Raw genomic sequence first — 27,982 nt, 5'->3', positions numbered from 1 at the left:
GTATTGGAGTGTGAAGGTTAGAGAAGTGGGACAAACCAACGTGACTGTGAATGCAAATTTCTTCTCCAGTTGAAACAAGACAGAGCTCTTGAGCATTTGCATTATTAAATCAGTGCCTTTTAAAAAAATACATTATACATGAGCACAGAATGAAGGGTCTGTTTGTGGTGTGACTCGGAGGTTTAAGAGCCAGATGACTTTGCTAAACGGCAGTGACGGATCTAGGATTTTCTTAATCCCGGGTCATAAAGGGGCCACAATTTACAGGGGAGGGGCCAAATATATGTCCAAGTCCATTCACAATCCTTGATTCAGTAAGATGTTCATTTAAGTCGTCCCTTGTTTACTGTTAACACTATAGCTTCAAACAAAGCCACATATCAGTGAACATATTTCGACAATAGTTCCGTTTTCAATATCACTGTGTACTTCAAAAAAAGATAAGAAAAACTAAATCCTTAACAAATTGTCTTATTTGTTGTGAGTAAGTAGTTTATTTAACAACAAAAGGAGAGGGGCACTTCAAGGGGCCATCAGAGTTCCCTGGATCCGTCCCTGCTATAGTCAGTATTTTTTTAAGGTCTTTTGCAAATAACTACATGTACTAAACATGAATTTATAGTCTATACGAGAAAGCAAAAATATTAAGGGTTCAGTTCTGCGTGCTTGTCCTCCCCCTCCATACATTTATTTATTTGTCTATGACTTTGCCTTTCATCCATTTCCTTTCCTCCTTTTCCCCAGAGAAAGAAAAAACAAAGAAGCACCGGCAGCGGGAAGAGGAGCTGATCCTGAAGATCCATAAACTGGTGCAGAAGAGGGATTTCCTTGTGGATGACGCTGAGGTGGAGAGATTAAGGTGGAGTGCTCCAACACGTGATGTCGCCGGGAGCTGTCGTTATTTTAAAATCAGTGTCAGATTAAAGAGCATTCATTGTTTCTTCATTAGAATCACAGGGTGGTAGAGAGACAACAGGAAGGAGACCCACTAGGGTGAATTTATGGAACAAATGAGAAGATGAGTGAAGGGCTCACTTCATCATTATGACACTGCCTGCTGTGTGTGTGTTTGTGGGAGGTTGACTGATGACCATGGTTGTTCAGTCTCATTTTTCTTCCTCCTCCTCCTCTGCTGCCACAGATAACCCGCAGACTGACGGAGATAACATTCAGACAAAATATGTAAAAAACAAAAAACTGGTTTTGAATCAGTGTCTGTGGAGCTGAAACAATTCATTTAGAAAATGCACTGCCACTGCAGTGTGTTATTTTTAACAGCTTCATGAAAATATTTCTATACGACACACTGAGCAACAATAACAAAAAACTAATTGTGATACATCAGGGCCACATTCAAGCCCAATTTGTGCTTCTCATGTGTGAGTATTACACTAAAGAGCTTCCATTTTTCTAAAAGATGAATCCCCAATAATGAATGAAATACACTAAGGGGTATGCAAAGTAATTTACCTTGCAACTAATGCATTTTTGTTCATAACAACATTAACTAATTTACAGACACATTAAACTATATAAAATTGAATCAAGCAGCTAACATCTTTGTTTGGTTTGGCACTGGGTTGCATTTTACAACACTATTATATATACCGTGTATCCTTTGAGGGTCGTAGGGGAGCCTATCCCAGCTGCCATCAGGGGGGAGGTGTGGTAAGGTGGGAAGGTCACCAGCGTGTCGCAGGACCAAGACACAACACCTACAGTAGATTCAGTCTCCAGTGCCAGAATTGTGAATGCGAGAGAGAAAATCTTCCTGATTGAACATACACTTAGTTTCATGGATTGAATTTAATACATCAACCTCATTTTGGAACATAGGACATGATGTGTCCTACCAGCGGTTGATGTAAGTGGATGTGAGTGAGCACTATTATAGATAGTCACTCTTAAGATAATAATCAATAGTTACTTATCTATGAATACAATCATCTAAAAGCAACATGTGATTTATTGTGTTGAATTTGAGTCTCAATTTAAGATGCATCTGTTTGGGCCCTCAGGGAGCGAGAGGAGGACAAGGATATGGCAGAGTTCCTCAGACTGAAGCTGATTCCTCTGGAGGAGAAGCTCAAAGTCGCACGAAGTGAGCAAGAAGTTAAATAAAACTATTTGTATATGCACATCTATTTCTCTTTTCTTAATCATTTCCCTTTCCTTTTTCTTAATGGAAAGATCCTCCAAAGCCTAAGAGACAAATCCTGGAGCTGCCGCCCAACAAACCATCCATCACCAAGTCAGGAGTGGCCATCATTAAAGACTGCTGCGGAGCCACCCAGTGTGCCGTCATGTAACCCACAAGAGACCTCTTTATAACCCCGTCCACGCATCAGAATAACACACGTGCTTCACATGCCATGCCATACATCACTTCCTGTGACTCAGAGAAGCCCAATGTCTCCCCTGGACTCTGTTCAGGAGTCAGGTTTGTAATTTTAATACAGCTTCTGCCACAAAGGGGCATCCAGAGGTTTGGAAACTTATCCCTGATCAGTACTCAAACAGCTTGTGTAAGTGCAGACTGCTTCAGTTGTGTATGTGGAGTGACGTGGAAAGGGAAATATGGCTGTTGTAAATAAAAAAGGAATGACCTTTCTTTAGAGGATGGTGATAAGGTCTATGATGACGTTTCTGATACACACTGCATGTAGGTGAACTACAAGCACAAATTGAAGTTTAAATCCTGGGTTTCTCTGTGTAACCGGAAACAATTATCATATTTTCATCTCATCATGTTTGATAATGGATAGTTCTTCTTCCCTCTCAGCCATTTATCACTAACCTGAGACATACAACTACACATTATCATCATTGTTACCAAGTGGGAGGAGCACACGGTTCCTACAACAACATGGCTGCAGATTAAGTAAAGGTGCAAATGTAAACCAAGGTGTAAATGCAGGAGAGTGGTGGATGCTTTTTGTACTATAGGCTATAGCTGATAAATATTTTTGCCTCAATGCTTTGGCTCAAACAGCGGAAACGACTCAATTCTGTTCAAACCCTCTCACCATTGCAAACAAAATTGTGTTTCCCAAGCAACATAATAACGAGACAATGACCTAAAGATAAAATAACATGTGGCTAAACTGCGGGTGCATCATGATCTTTATGACCAATTCATCTGCAGCTCTTTTGTGTTCCTCAATACTCAAACCGCAGAGACGAGGGGCAGGGGTCACATGATCAAAACCAAAGGTATACAGTGGAATTATGTTATTTTTTCAACCTGGGCCTTATTTTTGATAAATTTAAATAAATGAAACGTTTGGAATCGGTCCACTAAATTACATCTGCTGGCATGAAAGCAGTGGCTACACTGTAATCTAATGAGGCAAACGTGACAGTCCAAGAAATGTCCATGTTGTCCAAAAGAGTGACACTTCTCGTTGAGCGAGTCATGTATAATGTTGGCAGACTCTTAAAATAAAAATCTGTGCATATAATTGGTGAAAAATAAGCATTTTGTGCACCATCGCAATTGCCCCATAAGATTTCATTGTAGCCACTGCTGCTGTGTCACAGCTGCCCGTAGACATGATCTACTGGACCAATTCCAAAGGGTTTTGTAAGTGCTATTTACACACACACATTTATAAACATAGGGCCCAGGATGAAAAATAACAGAATTATCCTTTAAAGAACACATATGTGGAAACAAGCTTGGATTTGAAGAACATTTTGTAGCACTACACTGAAATGCGTGTTTAATATTTTGCATTACACTGAATTCTAAGAGCAATGCAACCTCATTTGAGCCACTTTTCTAACAGCATTTTCCACAAGTAACACTTCAAATTTTCTTGTTGACCCCTGTAGATGCCAACACTAAAATAAATGGTGTTTTATTAATTTATGCAATTTATTTGAAATGGTCCACTCATTAATTCCTGTGACGCAACACATCCCTGACCATGCCAACAGCACCTCAGCCATCAGTTACTGAGAAATAAGAAATAAGACAGTGGTAGTGTGACATCATTCATTTTTGAAAATCACAGATATTGCTGACAGACAAACAACTTGCATCCTCTGAATTTAGTCTTGTGTTTTTAATGATAATCAGGAAATGAATGAAACTCTCTTGTAAATGCCTTCAATAACATGGTGTATGTTTGAGTGTATTTAGTGACTCATGTCAAGCAAAGAGTTGCTCTTCGTCACTTTACCTTCCCTCTGATAACTTAGTGTTCCGTAGTTGTAGTACATTTATGAAGGTCCTGATGTTGAGTATAGAACAAATATGCAGAATATAAGCTGAAACTCCCTGTACATACATGTTTAAATAAAGAGCATCTTTCAGGAACATAGTCGCGGTTTCCTTTTTTCAAAAACAACCACACAAACTTTTGAGACGAGGCAGACGTGATGCTTGTGAACTTTATTAAAGTAAATCTTTTTGGTCCCTTCACTGATAGACTGTTACAGCGACTGATGATGCAGTGAGCCAATAAATCAGTGAGTGAATGGAGAGAAAACTGTAGAGCAGGTAAACATAAAAGGACTTTCACAAACACTGCGATGACTGAAGAAAGTTCCTGAAATGATATTTTCACAGTAAACTGCAGACTAGAACTGTCGTGAAATGTGTTACCTGAACAAGCAACATTGTGTGACAGTTATATCCAAGAATAAACAGTACAAATACTTTTCAACCTCTCTCCAACACAAAAACATTTCACATGTGTATTTCATGAACCAAAACTATGCAGAAGTGCATATTTGGAAAGATACAACAGCTTCTCATTGATGTAACCAAGCAACAAGAGAAGGCTTCAATAGAGAAGATCAAATATACAGCTGAGTTAGTTGTCACCGATGTACAATGAGGAATGCTATGGTTTACCCAAATACACATTCATAAGGCCAAAATTTAAATCTAGATATTTCCTATGAGCAGTTTATGCCATTTTCTATCATTAGCAATTATAAATTATTATTCTGATCTGCTCATTTTTTATATTAGGTTTCCAGACAGTCAGTAAAACAGCGTAGGAGAGATGAGCCTTAGCAGTAATATTTAAAAACATTCTAATTGGTGCTTCAGACACTTCAGTGGGTTGGCAGGTGAAATCCCTCAGCATTAAGCACTTAGCACGCCAAGTCAAAATCAAGTCAAGGCAAATCTGACAAAGAAAACCCTGCTAAACACTGAAACTGCACAGGAGCTGATTGCATGGGCTCTTACCCATTCTTTCAACAGCGGCGCCTGGGTCATGCTAATCTTATTGACAGCCGACAATAGTTGGTGGCACTTCAGCAGCCAGCAGTCTTGTAAACACTTGAGACAAGAGGTAAACTGAGTAAACCAACACACATCAGTCAGTAAAAACTCCTATGCGGGACGTGAGGGAGGGGAGCGACGGCGATTCCTTTGGCACCGTGGCAAATACAAGCCATTGTAAAAGCCCGGCAGATTCCAGAGAGCCGCAGGGGGTCCTCCGTGTACAACACAGTCTGTTCAGGAGGCTCCTCGGAGTCGCCATGCTGCTCCACAAACAGCCCATCGCCTCGCTCTCCCATCTCCTCTCCCTAAAACCTCACAACCGTTCACCTCGTCATTAAAAATCAAATACTAAGGAGTGCTCGCTGCTCCTCTGCAACGCATCAACTCAAGACGGTGTGGACGCCACCGCTGATTCACTACCTGCCAGCAACAAGGTTGTCTTAAAAACCTTGATCGTTTCTGTGGCAACTGCAGCGATGACGCCGACTCCAAGATCCTTAAAACATGGTGGAAATAAAAGACTGATCTTAAAGAAAGTTGGGGTATCATCTGCTCCTCCTGGGCTTACACCATGCATAAATTAATTTATGCACAACATGCACATTACACACCACCTACTCCGGTGCAAACCCCTCACAGACGAAATATAGCTAAGAGAACACAAACACACTGGCTGCAGACAAACAAAGAATAAGTCAGTTGCTGCTGCCTACGCACACACCTGGCTGGAGTATTAAAGAGGCACCTATTCTCTGTCAGGTCTTCCTAAGTGGTCTCGGAGAGACGAGCCAGAATCTTTGCTGGAACTTAAGTTGATATTCTACAAGAAATATTCCTGAGAGCAGCGATTGTCACAGTATTTATCAAAACCCTTAAGAGCCAAACTGTTCAGAGACTGTTAGCTTCCTTTAAAGAAGACACTTTCTGAGCAGTTTCAACAACCAGGCCAAACTGTCTCCTAAATACTCTGCATAATATAAAAAGAACTGAAAATACTGTCCTGAGGCTACTTTACAACAGAGAAATAAGCTGAGAATTTACTCAAAGAGAAGCTACCTCCTGAGCCAAGTACAGAGAGAATGGTTTGCTCTCGAAAAGACTAATAGAATGAAACAGGCACAGCAGCCAGTTTGATTGACATGTCTGGGGTGACCTACAAAGTAAATCTCCAAACTTTGAAATTAGTGCAAAAAAGAGTAAATGTTATAAATGAAAAGTTCTGCTTTGGAGGATTCAGATAGGAAGCAATTCTGAAGGTTTCTCATGAACAAAGCATCTCTCCAAACCTTCAGGTATTTGTCAGGTTTTTCAAACGGAGTGAGAATGAGGGTAACTAAACTTTTTGGGATTAAACAGAGAAAAATGGGTTACTCATACCATTGTTAACAACTTCTCTAAACAGTGACAACTTACTCAGCTTCAGTCATTGTCTGTAAGCCAGCAAGTGTTTTCACACAACGTGGCTCCAAACTGAAGATGTACATTAACTTCCCAAGAGAATTAAACACAGTCATGGTCAATGAATTTGGCAAATAAAACAATTGCAGAAAATCTGCAAAAAGTAAACTCACAGCTTGATGAGCGTCACTGGGAGAACAAAGATGGAACAAAGAACGAGTGATAAAGAAGAAGGAAGAATACAACAGCCTGTCTGTAGAGGGGATAATACTACAAATGCTCTGCTGGGGTCAGTGCGTTTAGTGAAGCCGGTCAACTCATCCATTTAGAGTTACACTATGGGTGAACTAGTTCTGCTTTGTCTGTGTGGGACTGGATGTGTTAGAGTGACGGGATTAGAGGCCTGCTGTGAAGGAGAAGTTGGCTGCTAGCTTGATTCTGCTGCGTGAAGTTCTTCTGCTGGGACTGTCATTGGTCAAGGGGGTCTTCATGTTGGGGGCTTTTGGAGGATCGGTGACGGCAGACTCTTCTGCACTGCCACACTCCACACGTGGATCGGATGTGCTGCCAGCGACTGCTGCAAGTTCATCGCCCTCTGAAACGACAGTCACACACTGAGCTTACACCTCACAAAAGAAATAAGGTGCAAATGAAAGCGTGAATTATAATTCAAGTGTTCTCCTGTTCTCCTACAGTGAAGTCTCTTGCTTTTACACCTGAAAACGACAGCACTCTCAGAGCAGACATTTGGGCCAAGGCCACGTAACCCAGCAGTTTGCCATTTTACTGAGAGCAAATCGTAAAATCCTTTATAAATGTATACATTTTAAATAGAACTTTTTTTTCGTTCGTAAATCGAGCGCTGGTTATGTTTCAGAAAAAACTCTAACATCCCTACTCAAATTCTTCAGGCACAAAACAATAAAAATATCTTCAAATCTTGTTTCCATTTGATCTTTGTGTTAACAACCTGATTTATAATTCAGTCACAGCTAAAAGTCACTTTTCAAAACTATTTAGCGTTAGGGGTTTAGAATTAATACAAATACATCACACTGACCTGCTGGTGGTGGAGTTCTCTCTTCAAAGTGGATCAGGTCTGCCTGCTGGAGGAGAACAGGGTCGGGGTGAAGCTGAGGTGATGGTAGACAGGACGGTACAGGACCCCACAGCAGGTCCACCGGGGAGGTCAGACACAGCAGCTCCGACTCTGCAGCAACATCGCCACCTGGCAGGCAAAAGAAAGAGCTAGACTTGACTTCTCATTTATACTTTAACTTGAAAAGATCTACTTACAGCAGTTAGCATAAACAAAGAGGTACAGTGGATACAAATAAAAGGTCAGACATGAAAACAGGAGAGGAACCACAACATAAAATGTAATAAAAAAATCGTGTTCTCATACATTTATCAAATTTCACATGAACACTAAAGAGAGTTATGGTAAATGGATTTATGTGGTGTTTTCCAGTCTTATATCCTGCTCAAAGTATTTCACAGCATTCACACAGGGGGGGGGGCACTGGGGACTATCCACTACTACTTGACTATATTTTAAATACTATGCAAATAACCTGAATGCTCAGCAGTTTACATAAAGACTTTTTATTACCTGGACTCTGGGCTCCAGACACTGTGTTGCTAAAGGTGTCGTCTCTTGGGCTTTCTCTGTTCATGTCTGGCTGAGGGCTGCTGGAGACTGACGAGCTCGTCTTAGCTACACACAAACACACAGAATCAGCACAACGTCACAAAATCAGTTCATTGACTGTACTTAATTAAATGAAACAAGACATTAGAAAGACGCCCATCACCTTTATCTTTCATATCGTTCTTCAAAACGATAATCCTCTTGTGACCGTGCCCTTTGATCCAGATCACCTGAGGACAAGCCCCAAAAATATCAGAAACAAAGTGTGCAGAAATGAGAAACTACAAGAGTTGGGTTAGATTTATATAAAACCATTAGAATATTTCACATTTATGCCTCATCTGTGGACACAGTTGGGATTAACGGAATGTTAAATACTAGTGGGAATACAGTTTAAGTGTCTGAGATTATTCTCACCTGTGGAATGGCGCTGAGCAGCTCATCGGTGTTGGTGTATCCATAGTAACGTGGTTCAAGGCTGCAGCCTGTAAATTTGTTATAAGCTCCCTGGAACTCATTGAGGAAGATCTGGTTGTAATGGTACGTGTGGAGCAGCGCGCGGATGTTACGGGCAAACTGGTAGAGCCTGGTCAGCCTCACCCACTCCTCACCATGACCAGTGGCAGTGCTCCCAGCGTTACTGTTTTCATCAGTTTCTTCATGGTAAAGCTGTTAAGGACAAAAAAAAAAAGAGAAATTAAGAGATTGTGAACTTGAGGCTTCCATAAAGAGGGTTTAGAGGAAATAAACAAACTCTACTCACCTCCACGAGGTAGGGCAAACTCTTGAGTAACTCGCTGAGGGAGAGGAATCCATATTCACAGGGGTTAAGTGGTGCTCCATGGACAGTCAGGTAGTGAAGGCTGAGCTCTTCCACCTGCACACCCATGGTGACCTGCTGCTCTTCCTGAGACATGAGCAGGGCCAGTAGTTGGGATGTCAGCGAGCGCAGAGACTTCCTGTTGATCAACTGCACCTCACGACCCTCCGAGCCATCCACCACCTTGAAAGTGTTTAGAAAACAGCCGTTTATTGGCATTTCATTTGACTCAAAATGAGGTCATTTACACCAGGTTTTAAGTCTAAAAGTCCATCAGAAGTGGCTATGCTAGTGGACATTAGCATTTCTGTCAGTCCCTGAATGCATCTCGTTGGAAGATATTAGCAGACATTTACATTAAAAACAGTGTAACTGACGCCGTTTTGAGTCGAAAATTAATGTCGAGGCTTCCGGGCACTTGGATGACAACACAGGAGCAGTTTGGAGGCAAGTTATGGTTTTTCTGTTTTATTGCATCGGAAGAAGGACTCACCATTGACTTTAATTGTATTGCAATCTGCTCTACCAAAGTTTACCCCTGAGTGAGTGGATTTTCATGTTTGGATGAACAAAAACATGTGATATCTGCAGCATAATTTATACTTTTCGCCTTGCCTCTTTTTGCTGCACCACCCCTCACCTGAACACTACAGAGATTTCTTTGTTGTTGTGAACTGGTCTGAGCAGGGGCTCTCGTACTGCATTGTTCATGTGTGAAAGGCAACCTGCGGAGTAATTCCAGACGCAATTCTGCAGACATCCTCCAGAGTTCATGTCTGAAAATGCTTAAGAGAGAAAAGAACCCCAAAACTCAGAGGGAGGCTCTTTACCTTGACAACATGGCAGAGTTTGGTCAGCAGAGCCAGCAGGGAGCTGGCGTCGTAGTCCTGCAGGCGCAGACCGTAACCAAAGGTCTTGCTGTACTCTGTGAGCAGCTGGCTGACGGGAAGGCTCGAGTTCTTCTGAGCACGCAGCAGCTTGACCAGCTGAGCCGCCAAGGCCTTGATACTCTCCACCTCGGTCAGAGTCAACACTTTCTCCTCACCACACTCCAACACCTGACACAGAGAGCACAATTGTTTTCAACATTGACATTATCAAAGATTAATTTATTAGATCTTGGCAGAGAGGACCAGCTGTGTGCACTAAAATATTCAACGTGAGAAAAAGTGGGACAGAATGATGGGCAAAAAAAGGGTGAGAATATCTTGACCTGGATCAGTGAAACTCAAATGAGCCATGTTATGGTGATCAGGGTGTGTTCAGCTACTAGCATTTTAAATTGAATTAACGATTCAAGAGTCAATAAGCAAAACACAATTATCATAGTCACAGATGACCATATTCCTCGGCAGCACAACATGCTGGGAACATGGATATGCATCTGTTGTCTTGTATACGCAGTCACAATTTACTTAGTTAATATAAAAGGGGCAGTGAATAATCCTTTAAATGTCCTTATAGTTTAGATCAAGCTGCATACATCTTTCTCACTCACCATCAGTACGTCGGGGATTGCCTCAAAGAGTTCTATGAGCTTAGTGAAGCCGTAGTAGCTGAGCTTGCACTGACGTCCAAAGTGGTGGTGATATGTGGGGATAAACTTGCTGAAGGGCATCCGGTAGTGAGGCTGGTGACGGAGCAGGTCCACCACCTCCTTTGCAAACTGCTTGGTGCGCTCCATCTCCTCCGTGGTTCGCTCTGAGGTCAAATAACAATTATATGTTTAGATTTCTTCATGCTGCAGAGTTTTTTTTATCTTCAGTTAGCTTCATGACCTATTTCACAATGATGTTTGCCCCGGACAGAGGAAACTGTATTGTTTTTAAATGAATGATACCATTCCTTTTAGTAAAACTATTAGGGTAATCACAGTTTGACATTAGAGTATACATAACACTTGATCTCCAGCAATCAGACTTTTCTTAAACACCTACTTAACCCTTACTAGAAAGTATAAAACATTAATATAGCTAAACTATAAGTTATATCATAATATCATCTACTGCAGGTTAAATCTGTGTGTACAGAAATGCAGCAAGCACAGCAGTTTGTTGTTAAACTAAGACACAGCTCTTAATAAACAGATGTTGATTCTCCATGCTTTTTAATGGCTAGTTTAAACCAACCTCTTTTGGGAACAGAGATGACTGTTTCTGTGGCCTGTTGTGTTATTGTGATGGTGGTTTCCGGGATCTCAGTCAGCAGGTCCATCAGGTCACATATGCCATAGTCGATAACACTCCAGTCTTTAGAGAAGCACCTGATACACAAAGCAAAGAATATATTTAGCATTACCAAGATGCAAAGATTTTTCCGACATCTACAACAATTAAAGACAATGTGAAGGAATCATTAACAACTCCAAGCAGTGTTGACTGACCAATGGTATGCCTGCATGAAGTCCTTGATTGCCACTTGTTTGCTGGCTTGAAATTTCAGCAGTTTGAGCAGGTCCTGTGTGAAGCGCTTCACTTGAGCACGATGGGTCAGGGTCAGCAAACGCTTGGTACCCATGCCCAAGATCTGTAGGTAGAGAAAAAAAAAATTGAATTAAAAAAACCTGAAATATAAAGTGTACAATTAGAATTGCGAACGTGTGTTCCTTATTATTGTCGCTACCTGCAGAACGTGTGGTATAGCCTCCAGCAGCTCCAGCAGTTTGGAGTAGCCGTAGTCAGAGACACGGCACTGCTTGGCAAAGTGATGGTGGTATGAGGGTATAAACTTGCTGATGGGCATGATGCAGGAAGGCTGGCTCTTCAACAGGTCAATTATCTCGCGGCTGAATTGAATGAGCTGAGGGTTGCCAACTGGACTTTTACAGCGCTGAATCCATTGCTCTATACAAAAAAAGTAAAATGTCAGTGAGAACCTCAAACAGCACATTTCACAGGATATTGTACAGATTGAAAATGTTCATACCAGAGTTTGGTGCTGGGGGTTTGTTGTGGATCCACTTGATGACTTTGAAACCATTTTGAGCTGTGACTATTGTGATACTAGGGACACAGGTAATGAGATGCTCCAGGGATACACCACCCTCCAGTGTCTCACTGCCCAGTTGCAGTGGGCAAAATTTTTCTGCATAGCAGTCTGGAAAACTAAAGGAAAAACACACTACATTAATGACTTTATTCACAAGGTGTGAAAACATGCTCCATTTGTATATAAAAGATTATACGTGGGTTAAAGAGCCGATTTTCACCTGAGCAATGGAAGTGTTCCCTCGTGTGACTGCAACAGGCTGTGGACCTCAGAGGCCAAGGTGTTCAGAGACATCACAACAAATGGGATTTTATAGGAGTCAGGGTCAAAGTCGGCCTCACTGCAAAAATAGAAAAGATACAGTCAGTGATGAATAGTTTAGATAATGGTGCCGAAAAACTGACCCCATCACTTTGCATTTCGTGCCACATTCTAACTGTTGGGTACCTGAAGTCCTGCTCTGCATAGTGTTGTCGGCAGACAGGTTCATGGTACTCAAGCTCCTCGAACACCACAGGACTTCCACTAGTAGAAGAGGAGCCCTCCTGGGACTGGGAAGACCCCAGTGGACTCTGACGCATTTGGCTGTTGGGCAGAAGGCACACAAGCCTCGAGCCTCCCTGTTCCCTCACCGCCACCACCTCTGGCAGTCTGTACAGATCCCCAACCACTAGCTTACGGGAATATCTGGGAATGGGATAAAGAGTATTTACTTTGGCAACAAATATTACTTTGTAATGTCATGGAGAAAAGTAGTAAAAATGCTGAAGTTTGAATGTCCTAAGTTGAAAACCAGCAACTTACTTTTTCTCATAGATCTCAGAGAACTTGAAGAGGGGGAGACAATTGGCAGGGGCATCCTGAAGAATGTTGATTATCTCTGTACTGTAAAGGGACAAAGCTGACATTTACCACCACAAACTATAAAACTGATTAAAAACATTTTTCAACCATCCTGAAAATCCTAAACTGCTAATGTCAGAGAGTAAAAGAAAGCTATGAAAACCATCAACCCTCCAATGTTACTCAACCCAGACTGTACCTGTGCATTGCAAGAGATTTGCTGCTGCCACCAGTGATCAGAGACACCTGGATGCGCTTGCCTCCGATCTTGTAACGGTGTAGGCCACTGACGGCGCTGATGGCCTGCTGCAGGGACAGCATCTGAACTGTGGCCTTCAGCTGATAGTCGGTGTGAGGGCTAAGCTCCACAGCTTTCACCTGAATAAAAAACAAGTCATACCCACAATGAGATGTTATGGGACAGCAGTGAATCGGATATCCAACAAACAATCTTATTAAAAAAATGACTGTTCTTTTACACTGTCAAATGAGAAGATACATGGAATAGGAATTACCCGTCCATATCGGGAGAAGGTGTCATGCAGTGTCTGCTGCAGGTCCTTGCGGGACATTCTGTAGTCCAGGTTGCCCACCTGGACCTCTGCTCCCTCTGAAAATGGCTCAGATGGACCATCAAGACACGGGGTGCGAGGGGCAGCAAGAATAGGTGAGGAGCGGCTGGACAGGCATGGGGACGCACTTCTAAAATGTGAAATATTGCATCTTATATTACGAACTGCACATTCAATATTATGAAACTTTGTATGCTCTTGGTAGGCTCAAGGCAAACTTAATCAAACATAAGTGAATTTAACGAATAGGTCACCTGGAGGACCAGGAGCCCTGGGAGAGGACAAGAGGACTGAAGCTCCGGTGCAGGCTCAGCTTGCTGAAGGCTGAGGGAGTGCTGATTTGGAATTCCCCTGAGTTCCTCTCGCCTTGTTCGACCGGGGATTCAGTCACACTGCGGGGATTAGAGCCCTCTCTTCTAAATGGAAAGATTAAAGATTGCTTTTAGTCACACCATTGCTGTTTGTTTGTTCATGTTGCTCGATTATTTTCTTGCTGAGAACTTTTATATGAAAACCATACAATTCCGCAAAGATGGTGCATTAGATTAAACAAAGCACTTACACAGCTTATTAAAATAAAAGTCTATACAGAGCAAATTATCAATGGAGTTTATTTTGTTATCAGATCCCACTGGTCACATTATGATAACCCCCTTGCCCGGTGTGTACCTCCTCCTGTACATGGATTCTGCAGTGAGGCCAGGTTTGGACAGCTTCTCCAGGGTCCCGGTCTCTCCATTGCAATGAAGGGAAGAGGAAGCAATGCGCCCTTTTTCCAGTTGGTGAAAGCCCATTCTGGACTTGCCCTCCAAACTGCCAGGCTCCTGGATAAGACAGATGGCAACTGATGATACATGTTGAATTGCTGAAATGCTGCTGATGCGTTTGTGTGCATGCATGTGTGTGTGTGTGCACGGGAGGTGAGACTGAGACAATTGGTTAATTTTGTTAGTGAGAACTAGCTCAATGGAAAAGTTATGGATGGTCATGATATGGTGTTCTACAGGAGGTGAGCATTCAAAATCAACTATAAAACACAGCCAGCCGAATACTTAGATAACTTTTATATATTTTTGCGGAAGGTTTGACTGAAGAGAATATGAACTTGAATGTACTATACACAATGTGAGCTGCTGTGATTAAACAGCACTGTGGCAACAATGCTGAAGGCCGAGCTGAAACAGTCAATATGGTTGCCATTATGAAACTACAAAATCAGCCTATTATAATAGATCTGAGCTAGTTCATAGTCATCATGCTGCAACTGTACAGCAATTCAGACAGCTAGCATACTGTTAATGATATAACCATGTGTGCGCTTTACAGCTTTATGAATATAAAATCATGAACCAGAGCTATGACAGAACCGTCCGTCGGTATGTCAGTTTGTTTTTATTATATTAGGATTTTATTTCCTCCTGAATTTTACCTCTTGATAATATTTTTGCTAGATATTTCTCTATTCATCTGCCTGAATGTTGATCTTTGGTGTTACTCGGACACTACCTGTGTTAATCTATCTATCTATCTATCTAAATATACAGAGACGCCTCTAATAGCATTTATGGCGGCTATTGGCCTGAACCCGTTATGGAATATAAACTGTTAATGTGGCAATCATTTTATTTATATGTTAATATAATATTTGTTTATATTTTGTACATTATTTTTCTATTTATATATTATTCTTATGCCAATACATCAAGTGATTTGTTTAAAAAGGATTTTGGGTAGTCAATATGATGACTATCAGAAATCTGACCAAGAGCCTCATGCTTTACAAAAAAATCACTGGCAAATAAATCCCTTAGCGGGAGCTTTTAGGCGTACAGAGTTGGTTTTTCAAAGCATTGGTGTTATTAATCATAAGGACATCTATTTGTAAAGAAATCTGTAAGTTACTTGTGTCAAATGATATTGGATAAATTGGAGATTTATCCTTACTCTTTACTGTGCATCTACAGAGAAAAGTTTAATTGCCCCTCTATACAGTTCTCTAGTCTGACACACCGATATGTTTAGTTAAAAGCAAGCAAGAAAGTAGTCATTCAAGCCACCAGGTCAGCATTTTCATAATGAACAACTGCATGAGCCACGTTCATACTCAAATAAATAAAAGCATGGAACAGACTTTGGACAAAACACAGAAGCTAGCCACTCACATGAAGCAGTATATCAGCACTGATATACTGGACAATACAGTCAGGGGAGGGTATAAATGTTAATTAACATGCAGGACAACAGGGGACACATCAAGCACTAGCAACAACTAACACATGCTACATGCTAGCCCATGCAGACAAATGAAGCAAGCAGCTACAAGCCGTTAGTGTCGAAGCAGCAATTAGGGCACGAGGGGGAAAACAACTACTATGATTTAAAAAGCAGCCCAAAAGATGATAGAGCGCAATGGAGGTTAAGGGGAAGCAGGCACTGGCGAGTCTGCTGACCTGATGGGGCTTGGCTGGAGCACCCCCGGGAGGCCCACTGCAACCCCTCCTGGGGCTGTAGGGCCTTTCAGGCAATGGGCCAGGAGAGCGGCTTTGGCGGGTTGCTCGCCGTGGCCTCCTGGGTGACCTGGGCTTCTCCAGGGGCAGAAAGGAGAAGGAGGAAACGGATGGGGGAGGGCCAGACATTGAATCCTGGGTTTGACAGGGCTGTGGGAGCACCCGAGGGAAATGATGGGGCTGAGACTGAAGCTCAGGCTCAGGACTTGCATCATCTCTGGGTCGTGGGGAAAGGGAGAGGCTGATTCGGCAGCCAAACACATCCTCATTTTCCATTCGCTTGCGGGCGCGTGCAGCCGCCTCTGGGCTGCCAAAACGGAGTACTGCTGTGCCCTGGGACATGCCCAGCACCTTGCCGCCACAGTTGTCGGACAGGCGGCGGAGCCTGAGCTTTACCGCGTTCCACAAGCTCTTTTCACAGATGACGGGGAGGTTGTGCACATACAGGAGGTTGAAACTGGGCTGAGGGAGGGGAGGAAGAGACAGCGTGCCTGTCTGGTTTGTATACTTTACACTTAAAAGATTCAAGATGTTTGGAGAATGGCTGACAGTGTTATAGGTTAAGAAAAATTGCATTGACCCCTTAAAAGACAATTGGATAAGATTAAATTCACATTCAAACTGCCTCCCTTTCTACCCTCTTCGTCCACACTAAAATTAGATTCAGCTTGATTACTTTTTCCAGGAGGACATCACCTTATTTACTTCAGAATCAACAAGTATTTCTTAAGTCTGAATAAAGCATTTTTGAGGCCTACCTGTTCTTTGACAAGCATTCGTGGGGGCAAATCAGCCGTGATCTCCTGAAAGGTCACTTGACGGTGGGCATGCTGCAGAAGAGCTGAAGATGTATGGCTGCCATGGACCAGGATTACCTGGAAACCATGGCGATGACGTAGGTCACTCAGCTCACTTGCAAAGTTCACATCCGCTGTTAATAACAAAAAGATTAAATGTTCATGCAAAATATTTTGTGGTAAGAAGACAGTTTTTTTTTAAATTGTGAATCTGAACAGAACTCACAGGATACTAGTACAACAGTTGCAGGTGCAGTGTGGGTCTCTGCAAAGCGGCGTAGGCTCTGGCGAAGTTTGTCATCCGCAGCATTCTTGGCTGTGGCGTTGATATGTGCGACAGTAACCTGATGAAGCAAAGTTATGTTAACATGTTGTCAGAATTAGCCCAGTGGTAAATAACTATTCAATCAGGTATTGAATAATGCTCATTTGTTGTATTTAGGGCTTTAAGACACGTCGACAGAACTCACTCTGTCCATGTTTTGACAGACAACACGAACAGCCAATGAGAATGAGCTTAGCGCCACGCCGAACCAAACATGTAGCTGGAATAGAGTTAGACCCACATCAACTTAGGTTGATGCACACAGCTAAGAGCAGAGGAGGAGCAGCAGCACATGTGTTAATGTTTGGGCTCCTGCAGAAAGGTGGACGACTCTGCATCGATGCAGTGAGGGAACATAATCATGTTTTCTGCTACGTTCATAGATTCAGCAGGTGTCCACCGCTTAATGATTTTAAAACCGCTGCTCCAGGACAGTCGCTCATTAAAAGGCCAGGCCGTCCTGTTTCCTCCTCACTCCTGACCTGCGTGCACTTTACACTTTAACAATAAACACCATCACAAGTTGCTAGGACACAAACAGATCTGATGTCGACTCTGTGTTTGTTTGATTCTCCAGAGTTTATGAGCAAACGTTTAAACCTGCGACACGAGGCGAACGTGAGGCGCACAGACAGAACACCAGTGTTAAAGTGACTGGAACTATCCGGAGACATAAAAAAAACGTTTTTTACATAACAAACACAAATGTATTTGATTTATATCGAGATATAGATATGCATATATAGATATATCAATCAACCAGATATGATTTTTTTCCCATATCGCCCAGCCCTAGTTCTATTGTAACCATGATAAGCTTTCCAACATTAAGACGCTATTGCTGGTACCTGGCAGTTGTTGAGCTCTTGGATGACAGCTTTACACTCCTTGCTGATATCACAGACGCAAATGAATTCCGCCTCCCGATGACCCTGGAAGAAACGGCTGCGAATACGCTGGACCACGGCTCCAGCGGAGCGACCACTGGGAACACTGCAGTTCTCAATATCCCAGAAGACACCAACTGGAGGGAAGTTCTCAGGACCACTGTTCTCTGGTGAACCTGACACATAGGAAACAATCATTCAAATTCATTAATTATGTCATTGTTTTGCAGTTGACTTGGATGGAAGATCATTTCATATGCACTCATTTTAAGCTCAATGGAGCTTGCTGGTTCAAACAATCCAATTAAGATCAGCAAAACAAAAATTACTTAGATATTTTGACCAGGGGTGTGAAATTGTTTTCATGCCACTGCATGGCCTGGTATTTACCAACATTGGATTATGGAGCCTACTAACCATATTTCTGGCCAATCTTGGCAAGGCTGGTCGACATGTGCATCAATCCATCAGAGGAGGTGCCACAGCCATTGCAAAGGGGGATAGGGATCGGAGCAGTCATGGGTGCAGGAACATTGGGCCAGACTTTGTTGGACTCTGATGTCAGACCATTCATTGGCTGCAAATAACCACACATGCAAATGTTCTTTTTAACAACAATAAAAAACCTCAGTCTAAGTTTAAAGGAATGGGGTCATCAATGCATATAGCACAAAGTTACCTAAAGTTATCTTTATGGCACAGAAATTCAAAGAAAGCCACAGTGAATAAAGAGAAGTCCACCAACCTTCAAAAAGAACTCCTGACAGCAGTGCGCTCCCTTCACACAAACCGTGCGTTCTACATTAAGGTGCATAGGATTAGAGCAGAAGTGTGCTGAGGTGGTTGTAGTAGTAATGGTGGTGGGGGTAGGGTGGTCACCGAGTGTGCTTCTCTGGGATCTTCTGGCTGACGGGCTACAGTCCACACCACAGGTGTAGTAGCCAGAAGAGGCCAGGCAAGAGCCGTGCAATGGTGCAGATAGAGAGGAAACAGAGGGAAGAGAGGAAGCCAGAGAAGCGGAGGATGGAAATAACCTGGGTTGACTGCATGACAGAGGTGCAGCTGGGTACGTGTGGAGAAGCCCTGAGCAACAGGGGAGGTAGGGGTGTGATGAAACAGGCTGGGAGGTAGCCACAGAGGAGGGAATCTGAGGTTTGCTACCGAGACTGAGCAAAGGATTGAGCGCTTTAACTCCACTTCCGAAGCTCAGGTTATTTTGATACTGATGAACAGATGAGGATACACAGCAAGACCCAGATGTGCTGATACTGCTGTTGCTGATGGTTGCTCCCAGAGAGCTTGGGGCAATATACAGTGAGACAGCTCTAGCCATGCTGCTACTGTTACCAACAAAACCTCCACCATCTAATAACCCTCTGCTGTCCGTGCTGCAATAGACACAGTGAGTGCAGTTGCTTACTTTGGGGCTACCCCCCCCTTGTTGAAGCTGTGGTGGCTGCTGTTGGTGGGAGCCTTGCGTGAGCTGAGGTGGATGGGGCAAGCAGGGGTAAGGCAAAGGGGCAGGGGCCATAGGGAAAGGCTGGGATGATTGGGAGGAGGGAGGATGGTGTGGGGGAGGAGGGACATCTTTCAATTCCAGGATAGCCTTTCTGCTCTCCATGTAATTGTTCTGGAAGACAATACAAAAAAACATTAGATAATTATGATCTAAAATTACCTCAGTGGATTATTTTGGTTAATGTGGAAAGTTAGTTAAGTGAACTTTAAATCACATAATATTTGCACAGCACCCTCACAGCAGATAACTGCCGAGCCCACCAGTGTGGCCATGCAGGGAAACTTTTGTATAATGATTATAGTGACCAAAGTATCACAGTTACCATTGTTCTGCATTATTGTTCAAATGTACTGAAACACAAACTGAAGTAATTTCACCAAATTAAATATCTAGATGCTATAGTTATAATCAAAAAGCAATATTTGTTTATTCATCAGAGCAGAGAAGGTTGACATCTTGTTAGGTGAAGTAACCAAATAACCAAGATAATTAAAGATTAAATGATAAAACTAACCGCCAGTAATGTTACCACTCTGCTGTGAAACTTTTAAGTGATCAGAACTTTACTCAAGGCTTTCCACCCTTTACCAAGCTGGGTCATCACCATTAATTGTCTTAACCAGCCATGTTGGCACAGGTGAGAAGCATGGCCATCCAGAATATTAACCTTGTTCTGTGCTTCGGCACCATGTACAAATATCAAACCAATATCAACACGGGTAAATATTTGACATAGCTGTTCCCTCACAAGGTTAAACTACTGTTATGTCTGCAATGCAAACTCTGATCACAGTTGCTCAACGGTTTTGGATTCCTTATGAAAAAGGCTTTTAAGAACTGATGCACTTCCTTGATAATTGTTATTTCCAAAGCAAATACAGTAACGTAGAACACATTTAAAGCTGCCTGAGCCAAGCTACGTCCATGTCCGTCTAGTCTCTGTGTAACATGATCGGAGCTGCTCGCAGATGAACACCTACCTCTTTGTCCGTGTGATGAGGAGCGGTGGTCTCAGCGGTGGAGAAGCAGTCCTTGAGTTTCCATAGCAGGGTTGAGGCCTCTGGTTTGGGGGGATTGAGCCATGGGTAGTTAGAAGCGTTGCACATGGATCTCTCCTTTCCCAGTCCGTCCATCATACCACCCAGAGAGATCTTTCACCATGCTGTGACCTCTCTTCTCTCTCATGCTTTCCTTTTGACGGGAAACGAAAGTTAAAAGTTTACACTGTGTGGTTTCCCCCTACGTCATCGCTTGTTGACCAACGAGCCAGGTCCTTCCGTTCACACTTGTTGTCAAACACACAAACATTAGAGTAAAGTCCTCGGTGACTCATCCATGGTAGTTCAGGTCGGTGGCTTCGTAACAACGGATTGCTCCAATAAAGCTGACATGTGTGTATAACGTTAACAAACCTAGCAAGTCAGTGTTGTTTACCTGAAGCTAACAGACGCCACGGTTTGGTTTGACCAAAATGAACAAAGAAGCAGCTAGCTTAGCATCCTTTCTCTTAGCGTGCCTGCTACTGTTTACGTCGACATTTCGCTCGCTTGTTCATCCAGCTGGAGAATGTTTCTGGAATGAGCCAGTCTTGCGTTGTTTGGCCGCAGCTAGCTTCGCGTTTATGCTAACAACAGGCACCATTTACGTAACTTAGCTTGTTTATCTGACTCAGCGCTGCTCTCACACACTTCCGCTCATTGTTTTCGTGTATTCGCGAATATTTGACCGAACAGTAGATTAGTCCTGTACCTGAGAAGGTCTCGACTTTCACATCTTCCTCAAAGGACCGTTTCCCTCCGTGTGTCTTCCTGCAAACCCGCACCTTTTTGTAACCTACGTCTGCCGGAAAGCCCGCACAAGTGTCGCAAATTGTATTGTTCTGTCCACGGACTGTTTATAAAAAAGATTCTATCTAGACAACGCGGGACCAATGACCTTTTCAAAATAAAACATAAAAACATATATCTTTTCTAAAAATGTGTTTTAGAAATACATGAACATCTACTAACGAGTGACAAAATATATAAATACTACATCACAATAAAATGTTAAATATATATCTCTCCAGTATTGAGCGAAACATAATATTTTTATATTATTATTTTTATATTATATATATCTGTAATGTAATAATAGTTTTAGGCTACATACATTTGGAACATTAGCCTATAGATGTATATATTTACATCGACTTATTTGCACAGACGTATTTTACGGTCACAATGACAGTATAGTTCACAGTCACTTTACTCAATGATACAAATAATAATGTTCTGCATTTGTTCTGATGAGCATCAAACATTGGATTAAAAAATCCCAGTTGGCTATTTGGGGTCCTCTCTGATCATTTAACATTTCATTCGAGATTTCTTCAAAGCAAACATCACAATGGAACAGTGACTCAGTACAATACTCATGTTTTACCCCCCCCCCCCCTCAACTTTTTATTTTCTCCACACATGATAAAATGCACAAACACGAAATGTACCTTCCTGTTTGCATTTGTGTCTCCTCACCCACCTCTGGGAAATGTGCAATAACCTATACATACATATTCCGATACAGTTTAGAGTTGTTACCACATTAACATCCTCGAATGTGACTCTGCATCTTTGTATTCAGTTTTTAGCATTGTACTTTTTACGTTTTCTCTATTTTGTTTTCCTTTATTATATTATTTCTTTATTGCCCTGCTGACTGAATGATGACAAACACGTGTGTCTCAGTCGTGTCAGGTGCACCTAGCGGCCCGCAGCGACCCCTGGTGGCCGGCAGGCAGGCAGCAGGCAGCCAGCCCTGTGATGAGGGGTCTCCAGCGGCGGGACAGCAGCGGGTCTCTGCTGATGAATGGAGACCTGTGAACAATAACACCTCGGAGGCTCAGACGTGGTTCGCATTGTTCCACCACAGGAGGAACTCTTCCCCCAGTTCGCCCCGGGCTCTCAGGAACCTAACCGAGTCCTGCATTAGTTACACCGGCGGTTTGTGTTCCCCTCCGTCATGGCGATTGCCCACGTCGCGACGGAGTACATGTTCTCCGACTTTCTGCTGAAGGACCAGTCTACGGAGGCCAAGTACAAGGGGCTGCGTGCGGAGCTGGCGGTGGACAAAATAGTGACGGTGCTGGTGGTGGGGCTGCCTCTGTTCCTCATCTCGCTCGCCTTCGCTCAGGAGGTGTCAGTGGGTGAGTTGCTGCTGAATGAGTGAGCCTCCTCTTCGTCACGATCAGTGAGCAGATCATGGAGGAGCTCCTTTGTCTCTTTGTCTTTGCTTTTAAGTGGAACCCTTGTTAGGTGAAGTGGTGGGTGAGGCACAGGGGCATTTATGCATCTAAACACACACACATGTGTGCTCACACGTAAATGAGCAGAAAGAGAAGGAAAGAGGCGGGAGAAGGTGTGGTTCATGTCTCCACCCTTCTGCTTCATTCACGCCCCAGAGACTCATGTGCTGCAGCTGCTGCAGCTGATGATTGATGCTGCTGCTGCAGAGGGGGATGCTTCAAATCTATTTCAAATGAGTATTAGCGTCAAATCATAACATAGATTATCTTGAGTTTCTTAGTAAGGTCGAGACCTTACAACAAACTAGAGATTCCCAACAATTCCCACAATAAACAATTTGGCATTTTGTAAATTAGGGTGTGCATTATCCGTTTAACGTATACCAAAATATATATATACAAGGATGTCATATTTGAATATCTCCTTATCCTAATGCACAAATAAAGTGTTCATCCTTGTGTATTGTAAAGTTGTTTAATTTAATTTATTCATTTGAAATTTGTATTATATTGGCTTTTTTTATTCTCCCATCTGCCTAAATTAATCTATCTAATCTTATCTAACAAATACATTTCACTGGTGTGGGATCAATAACGTTTTATCTTATCTCGTTAATGAAAATATGATATTAATGAATACCTCACACAAACAAGCAGGAGGTGCTCAGTTTGGGGTTGATGATTCGCGCTGTAGTGTGAACACGAGCTCGGCTCGATCAGCATGTCTAACTAATCTATGTAATCCTTACAGCTCATAATGGCCACAGCCTGCCGTTGTTATAATTATCTGCTAAGACTTCAAAGACTGATGGATCCATTGCACTAAAAACCCTTGAGAGAACAAAATTGATATTGGATATTTACATACCATGTAATGTTGACTATCTGGGTCATTTGTGAACTCTACTTGCCTGAATGGATTTCCTATTGTAACCCAGCATTCTGGGGCATGGTGTAATTACTGACACAAAGTATGCTGAAAATAACCCAGTAACTAATTAATCCAATAGAGCAGTAGAGGGGCGACTGACAACTGTTGCAGTGTTTGTGTCTTTTTGCTGATTCACCATGAAGCCCATCAGCTGATTCTTGCCTTTCCTCCTCCAGGTACACAGATCAGCTGCTTCGCTCCCACCAACTTCTCCTGGAGACAGGCCGCGTACGTGGACTCTTTCTGTTGGGCTGCAGTGCAGCAACAGGCGGACAGTTCTCCACTATGGCTGCACAAGGTACAGACGTCCTGTCAGCAGACGCTGCCAGGGAGAATGATGAGTGCTGACGATTTGACAATGTGGAAATTGGTATTTTTGTGTAAAGCCATCTTTGTCATCTCTAACATGTTCATCTGCTCTGTTTCCCCCTCTCTGTGACTGGCTCAGTTCTTTCCATACATCCTGCTCTTACTGGCCATCCTCATGTACATCCCGGCCCTGTTTTGGCGTTTCACTGCGGCTCCACACCTCTCCTCTGACCTCAACTTTATCATGGAGGAGCTCGATCGCTTCTACAACCGTGCCATCAGACTGGCAAAGAATCTGGCATCCAGCAAGGAAGTGCAAGAGGACAACCAGAGGTAAACGTCACCACCCCTCTTAGATCGTTATCACCCTATGTGAGTGTGTGTTCAAAATAACTCAACAATGCATGGATGGATTTTGGATGGAATATAACTTAGGAGTTTATATCCAGATGACCTTAACTGCTTTCATACATGCACTGAACTCCGGATCATCTCCTGACCTTCTCCAGAGGGGCTGTGTGTGAGAATGCAAATGTCCAACTCCGTTGCTGCGGACATTCTCTGGAGTTTCTTCAGCCTGCCTTGTAAAAACTCCAGAGGATACACAGTGAGCGATGGGCATGACAATGTCAACAAAAATATGGTCGGAAAAACACAATTTCCAAGACAACTCTGGAAATAATACATCTACAGAGACAATCTAAAGCATTGACTACGTTAGATAAAAAGATTCATAGGAGACTGAGAAATATTTTCTCTGTAAATCTTAACACGTGCACTTTGATCCCAGCTGTTATTTGAATCAAATGTCTTTGGCGTTCCTTGCTGTGTTCCTTTCAGACCATGGTGTTATTGTTATGTGTTGCTCTTCTCTGTTAGATTGTATAATATTTATTTCGAAACAACTGGTCTTGATTTCTCTCTGAATGTACTTAATTCTCCAACAGTGCTTTGGATCTGACTGAGGCCTGCTTCAAGTACCCTTTGGTGGAGCAGTATCTGAAGACCAAGCGCTTCTCTCACTGCCTTGTGGTCAGGTACCTGGTCTGCCGGGGCCTGACCCTGCTGATCCTCCTGCTGGCCTGCCTTTACCTCGGCTACTACATCCAACTGGCCTCCTTAACCGACGAGTTCTCCTGTGACCTGCGGACAGGCATCCTGAAGAACAACAGCATGGTGCCGGCCGCTGTCCAGTGCAAGCTCGTAGCAGTCGGTGTCTTCAGGCTGCTCAGCTACATCAACCTGGTGGTGTACGTGCTTCTCGCTCCCCTGGTGGTGTACGCTGCTCTGGGCCCGGCACGCCAGAGCTCCAGCTTCCTCCGGCCTTATGAAATTCTGCCTGGGTTTGGTGCTTTGGGTGTGGTCACACCATTCTATAACGACCTCAGTATCTATCTGCTGTTCCTGCAGGAGAACCTGAGTGAACTCAAATCCTTTAAGTGTCTGCAGGTGGGTCACAGCGCTGATAATGTGGGACCAGGGCGGTGGTTAAGAAATGTCACATATCACTACAAATGTTTTATTTGCAGGTGCTGGAGTTACTGCAAGCAGCAGGTGATGAGGGGTTCGACTCCATGTGCCTGCTGAGAACTCTGGGTCAGGTGAAGACTGACGTTCTAGACAGTAAGGGGACGTGTGAAAAGAAGAGTGCACGCAAGGACACCAAGAACACTACTAAGGCTGAAGCATGATTCTGAAGGTGAGGGAGCACATTTCTCTGTTTTGTCCAAGTAAATTAAGCAGCATGATGCAGGCTAACATCAGTGAGATAATGTTCTTATGTTGTGGATTTCATTTAATCTTGTTTCATCTTCCTTCTGACCTCTCTGCCTTGTACCCAGTAACTGACGTGATGAGGATGAGCCCTGCCTCGATGGAAAAGAAGAAGCGGGAGTTGTGCACCTACTTTAATCTGAACTGCTGTCGTTGCTTTAACCTACAAAAGTGTAATCCATAGGAAGGATCACATTATGTAGTTTGGGCCAAGAGACCTTACTTTTACCTCTTAGATTTCATATTTTTTTATAGTTACGAATAGTCCTGATGACAAGTTACTCAGGTCTGAGATAACCCTTTTTTTTCTGAAATGAAATTCCTGGGTTTTAATGTTTGTCTTTGCTATATGTTACCTTTCTCAGGACCTGAAATTCCTTCCAGTCATTATATACAGTAAAAGCCATTTACCTTGGAAATAATTTTCCAGCTGCAAAAGCCTTCCTTCTAGGCTTTATGGTGAAATTTGACTGCTGGTGGTGTTTTAACCTACATAAGTGTAATCCATAAATGTAATCCATAGGAAAAACACACATTTAGTATTTTTGGCAAACAGACGTTTCGTTTATCTGTGTCGTATTTTTTTATATATGTGATGTGTTATGGACCCGGGAAGCCTTGCAGTACAAAGAATCCAGGGACCCAAAAATGGACACTGCAGGCATCCAGGTACGAACAAGCAGGAACGGGAGATCTTCTCCGCAGTTGCCAGAGCCATCAACAACACCAGCTCAAGAACATCTGTAACCAAGCAGGGGTCTGATCCACCCTGGCTGGGTTGCCAAGGAGGGGGGTGTATGATGTGGAAAAACCCGACGACCCAGGGTAACATCTCTGACAATGTGTCCCAGTGCATCCACGACCTGTATCTTTTATCTGAATAGTTCAGAGGACAAGTTACTCAGGTCTGAGGCAAACCCTTTTTTTCTGAAAGGAAATTCTTGCTGGTGTTGTTTTAACCTACAAGTGGAATCCATGGGAAATAAACGCGTTTTAAATTCAGTAGTTTTGGCCAACAGACGTTAATAAAATTAGAAAAGCTTCCGAGCGCTTAGTTTACGTGTGTTTTATAGTTTAGGTGGAAAATAAAACCCTGTAATGACTGGTGAACTTTGATCCTCCAAAGTAGCCTACATATTGTTAGAAACACTGGAGAGCATTTGTTTGGACTGTGATTATTTATGTGTAAATGTGACATGAACAATAGCGTTTACTGACCCTGTTGTATAAGGGTCCATATACAAATAAAGAATGTTTTTTTTCCAATTAAGTCATTATGGGGTGTTTTATTACATTACCAACCTTAGATACTAATGAGATATATCCATCCACCAATCCATTGATCCATATAATACACAATATGAAAATTCAAGACAAGGCAACATGTTTGTCTTTACAAGGAATGTAAAACCTACAATCTTACATGGTGAAATCATTCACACCCGATCAACATATGTATTCAGTGTTTCTCCATCTTTGCTCCAATACGTCCCCACGGTTTTCATACTGTGTCATCAGCCATTCCAAGTTATGTGTGCAGTACATGCAAGTTGTTACCTCCTCCAAAAAGTTTGTTTCCGTCTGCATCTGTCAGTTAGTTAGCAGGATTAAACATAAATTAAGGATTACAACAAAAAAACATTAGATTTTGGTGTGGATCTGAATCATGGGCTGTATACTGGATATTTTGTTTTCACTTTCTTCACCATTGGGACATTTCTGTTGATTTCTCAGAAAACTATTAATTTATCTGGATCTGATAAATAACTGGCATGTTCAGGGGACTGGTATTTATGCATATGTGCACTTTGGTGCAGATCTAAATAAAAATCCAGATCTAGTGAATTTGAATGTGGTTTCATAAGGGGACTGTTCCATTTCGCTCTCTTTGTCGAATTGGATTGCACTATAAAATGTTTCATATTTGCTCTTCTGCGTCTGTAAAACAGGGGAAGGAAATATTAGAAACACAAATCAGAAAACAATGTTTTATTTTTCTCTTCCAATCTGCTTGCTTGCACTAGACAACACTGTCCTCTTGCAACACTTCAGAACATCAAAAGGAAAGTAGTGAGTAGTGCTCGGCCTCGTTCAGCAATATGATTGGATACTATTTACGTGACGTCATCTGTGTTGT

At 42.7% G+C, this 27,982-nt stretch overlaps 3 protein-coding genes across 3 annotated transcripts in view; 2 read left to right on the top strand and 1 right to left on the bottom strand.

Annotated features, from left to right (window-relative positions):
* The window catches only part of LOC133016932 (bMERB domain-containing protein 1-like), a 28,753-nt gene extending 26,444 nt beyond the window's left edge, over positions 1-2,309 (top strand). Inside the window, exons 5-7 of the mRNA XM_061083544.1 lie at positions 745-859; positions 2,019-2,112; positions 2,208-2,309. Coding sequence (XP_060939527.1) covers positions 745-859; positions 2,019-2,112; positions 2,208-2,309 — 311 coding nt within the window. The remainder of the gene's footprint in view (positions 1-744; positions 860-2,018; positions 2,113-2,207) is intronic.
* A 2,072-nt stretch (positions 2,310-4,381) lies between these two features.
* Positions 4,382-21,395, bottom strand: LOC133015568 (meiosis regulator and mRNA stability factor 1). Its single transcript, XM_061082804.1, has 27 exons — positions 21,299-21,395; positions 20,530-20,740; positions 18,776-19,660; positions 18,448-18,607; positions 17,992-18,206; positions 17,045-17,162; positions 16,780-16,952; positions 15,965-16,483; positions 14,184-14,338; positions 13,769-13,930; positions 13,458-13,644; positions 13,142-13,320; positions 12,904-12,984; positions 12,547-12,786; positions 12,320-12,439; positions 12,037-12,215; positions 11,734-11,954; positions 11,495-11,637; positions 11,241-11,374; positions 10,610-10,812; positions 9,942-10,169; positions 9,055-9,294; positions 8,709-8,960; positions 8,455-8,521; positions 8,253-8,357; positions 7,701-7,868; positions 4,382-7,235 (listed from the first exon to the last, which is right to left on the bottom strand). The coding sequence occupies exons 2-27, from the start codon at positions 20,683-20,685 to the stop codon at positions 7,036-7,038; spliced, it is 5,490 nt and encodes a 1,829-aa protein (XP_060938787.1). The 5' UTR covers positions 20,686-20,740; positions 21,299-21,395; the 3' UTR covers positions 4,382-7,035.
* On the top strand, positions 20,877-27,111 carry LOC133015580 (pannexin-1-like). Its single transcript, XM_061082815.1, has 7 exons — positions 20,877-20,940; positions 22,276-22,733; positions 23,940-24,061; positions 24,212-24,405; positions 25,020-25,521; positions 25,602-25,771; positions 25,914-27,111. The coding sequence occupies exons 2-6, from the start codon at positions 22,550-22,552 to the stop codon at positions 25,761-25,763; spliced, it is 1,164 nt and encodes a 387-aa protein (XP_060938798.1). The 5' UTR covers positions 20,877-20,940; positions 22,276-22,549; the 3' UTR covers positions 25,764-25,771; positions 25,914-27,111.
* Positions 27,112-27,982: the final 871 nt, after the last annotated feature.

The sequence above is a fragment of the Limanda limanda genome, chromosome 2 (genome assembly GCF_963576545.1).
Source record: "Limanda limanda chromosome 2, fLimLim1.1, whole genome shotgun sequence".
NCBI classification, from domain to species: Eukaryota; Metazoa; Chordata; class Actinopteri; order Pleuronectiformes; family Pleuronectidae; genus Limanda; species Limanda limanda.
The sequence above is the reverse complement of the archived record's forward strand: the minus strand, read 5'-3'. Positions and strand labels throughout refer to the sequence as shown.

What these genes read in the sequence shown, in the direction of transcription:
- LOC133015568 (XM_061082804.1), bottom strand. Translation starts at nt 20,685, where the DNA reads ATGATGGACGGACTGGGAAAGGAGAGATCCATGTGCAACGCTTCTAAC. An exon ending in TCTGAGATCTATGAGAAAAA is followed by an intron (nt 12,787 to 12,903) that starts GTAAGTTGCTGG and finishes TCCCATTCCCAG; the next exon opens with ATATTCCCGTAAGCTAGTGG. An exon ending in TATGCAGAGCAGGACTTCAG is followed by an intron (nt 12,440 to 12,546) that starts GTACCCAACAGT and finishes CTATTTTTGCAG; the next exon opens with TGAGGCCGACTTTGACCCTG.
- LOC133015580 (XM_061082815.1), top strand. Translation starts at nt 22,550, where the DNA reads ATGGCGATTGCCCACGTCGCGACGGAGTACATGTTCTCCGACTTTCTG. An exon ending in CTCCACTATGGCTGCACAAG is followed by an intron (nt 24,062 to 24,211) that starts GTACAGACGTCC and finishes TGACTGGCTCAG; the next exon opens with TTCTTTCCATACATCCTGCT. An exon ending in AATCCTTTAAGTGTCTGCAG is followed by an intron (nt 25,522 to 25,601) that starts GTGGGTCACAGC and finishes TTTTATTTGCAG; the next exon opens with GTGCTGGAGTTACTGCAAGC.